This window comes from Ptychodera flava (assembly GCF_041260155.1).
Source record: "Ptychodera flava strain L36383 chromosome 23 unlocalized genomic scaffold, AS_Pfla_20210202 Scaffold_24__1_contigs__length_23054250_pilon, whole genome shotgun sequence".
Taxonomy (NCBI): domain Eukaryota; kingdom Metazoa; phylum Hemichordata; class Enteropneusta; family Ptychoderidae; genus Ptychodera; species Ptychodera flava.
Window position 1 is genome coordinate 15,840,941 of NW_027248278.1, and position 2,617 is coordinate 15,843,557.

The window sequence follows — 2,617 nt, forward strand, 5'->3', positions numbered from 1 at the left end:
CAGTTGACTTTTGACTCGGTATCCAGGAAAGTAATTGCTGATGTGAGTGAGGGTGCCAGACTCCACTTTCTCCAGGTCTGGCCGAACTCATGGGATTTTATCCCAATACCATCTTAAGACAGAAGAGTGATGGAACTTTCATGCTCAACGTTCGAAACCTCTCTTCCCTGTATGTGTATTGCGACCTAGTGGATGAACAGTTGGTCAAAGATGTGTATGCACCCCTGCTGAGAATAGAAAATGTGGAAGGGATCCATGGACAGATGATCAACAGCACCTTCCACACTCCATACTTTCTTCCCTTGAGACATCGTGAATTTGATACAGTAGAAGTCTACATAAGAGAAGACATGGGTCAAAAAGTGTCATTCAAAGGTGGGAAAGTGATCGTGACACTTGCCTTCAGGAATGAAGTCCAACACTGTTGTAGTCATGAACATGTCTCGCAGACGGAAAGTCTACAAAAACAACCCTGCCGCATACAAGCAGTTTTATTTGGATCAGGTGGGAAATGCAGCATCATTCCAGGGAGCAGCTATGCAACTAGGATATGGTTTGGGTGGTGTCCTAGGTGGACTCTTTGGCGCAGCCACGCCACTGCTCAAACAAGGCGCCAAAGTCCTTGGCAGACAGATGTTGAGAACGGACTCAACATTGCAGGTGATGCACTGAGCGGACATAACATAAAGCGTTCTGCAAAAAGATGATTGTTGAAAGCTGGCAAAGACCTGATGACAGGAAGGGGTTTAAGACAGTTTGTCTCCCAAGGCGATGGTGGTGGTATAAAATGCAGAGCACCATGCAGAAAGGTCATTTCCTCCAAAGCCAAGCGACAGAGAAGATCTCCCGACATTTTTGACTGACGCTTTTTATCATGGCATTTCTTCACGAACACTCCTGCAAATGTACCAAGAGTGAACTTGACTTGTTCACAGTTCCTCCAACGCAGACCAGTGTGGAAGAGGGACAATGGGAAGAAGTGCATTCCCTGACACACATTATGGAATCGGGACCCATCGAATTTGTGATTTCTGGTTCAGGGGAAGACTACATCGATCTGTCCTCAACACTCCTTAAGATCAAGGCTAAGGTTACAAAAGCTGATGGTACTAACATTGGTGCAGATGCAGCAGTGGGTCCCGTCAACTTGTGTCTCCATTCACTGTTCAGCCAAGTGGATGTACACCTCAATGGCAAAAATGATATCCAACCCCTCTCCTACTTACCCCTACCGAACGATGTTGGAGATCTTGTGAATTATGGCGAGGAGGCCAAAGTCACCCATATCGGTTCAGCCCTATTCTTCAAGGACTATCACTTGAAAATGGATGAAGTGGACCCTACCAAAGCAGGTGGAGAAGTGAACAAGGGACTGAAAAAACCGATATGCCTTCACATCTGGCAGTCAAGTTGTCGATATGGTAGGACCCATCCATTCGGATCTCTTCTTTCAGCCCAAATATCTAATGAATGGTGTCGAATTACGTCTCAAACTCAATAGAAGTAAGAATGCCTTCTCCCTTGTGAGCTCTGCAGAAAATCCAGGCTTCAAAGCTGTAGTCACTGAAGCCACACTACTGGTCAGGAAAATAAAACTCAGTCTGTCAGTACAGCTGGGCCATGTAGAAGCTTTAAAGCAGGGACCGTCCAAGTATCCCGTACATCGTTGTGTGATGAAGGTTCTGTCCATTCCCGGAGACACCATGTCCTTCAATAAAGACCACATCTTTCTGGGACAGCTACCTAAATGAGTGGTCTTGGGTCTCGTAGACAACGATGCCTTCAACGGTTCATACAAGAAGAATCCTTTCAACTTAAAACATTACGACATGACATCGCTGGTTGTAAATGTGAGTGAAAAACAAGTGCCAAGCAAACCTCTGAAACTGGACTTCACCAAAGCTGGCAGCCAATCATTCATTATGGCCTACTATTCTCTGTTTACTGGGATGAATAAAATAGGTTTGGATGAAGGAATCAACATCAATCGCTATGAATACGAGAATGGATACACACTGTTTGCCTTTGATCTCACAGTGGACTTGTCTGCTGACGGAGGACATTTGAACCTGGTCAAAGAAGGCAACTTGGGCATCGAACTGCAGTTCAGACAAGCCCTGCCAAATACGGTGAATTTACTCGTGTATGGCGAGCTGGACAACGTCATTGAAATTGACAGAGATCGCAACGTCCTGTTTGACTTTTGATCCCTGATCATTGGACGAACATCACACGAGAGAAGAATGGACACTCTCAAGCTCAGGGAGATCTTGCTTGCAGATCAGTACACGGCATCCTCTTTTGGTGGGGTGAGAGCCTCTGATAAGTTACCCAAGGCCAGACTCAAATCCTTTCCTGCCGCTTTTGTTGCCAACGTGGATCCCAGTACCAAACCAGGAAAACATTGGGTGGCTTTTTACTTTGTGGATGGCAGTCATGGTGAATACTTTGACTCATATGGATGTCCCCCCAGCCAAAGCTCTTTCAAGGTGTTCCTGGACAGGAACTGTGCTGACTGGACCTTCAACAGGCAGAGACTCCAGGGACCCCTGTCATCTGTGTGTGGACAGTACATTCTGTATTACCTGTTGCATCGTTGCCGGGGATGGAGCATGCC

At 46.3% G+C, this 2,617-nt stretch overlaps 1 protein-coding gene across 1 annotated transcript; it reads left to right on the plus strand.

Moving 5' to 3' along the window:
* Positions 1–874: 874 nt before the first annotated feature.
* Positions 875–2,207, plus strand: LOC139124699 (uncharacterized). The gene is made up of 2 exons (XM_070690819.1): positions 875–1,421; positions 1,771–2,207. The coding sequence occupies exons 1-2, from the start codon at positions 875–877 to the stop codon at positions 2,205–2,207; spliced, it is 984 nt and encodes a 327-aa protein (XP_070546920.1).
* The last annotated feature ends 410 nt before the right edge of the window (positions 2,208–2,617 follow it).

Excerpts from the sequence above, each read along its gene's own strand:
- LOC139124699 (XM_070690819.1), top strand. The coding sequence starts at position 875 with ATGGCATTTCTTCACGAACACTCCTGCAAATGTACCAAGAGTGAACTT. Across the intron at positions 1,422-1,770 it reads GCAGTCAAGTTGTCGATATG|ACAACGATGCCTTCAACGGT; the intron begins GTAGGACCCATC and ends TGGGTCTCGTAG.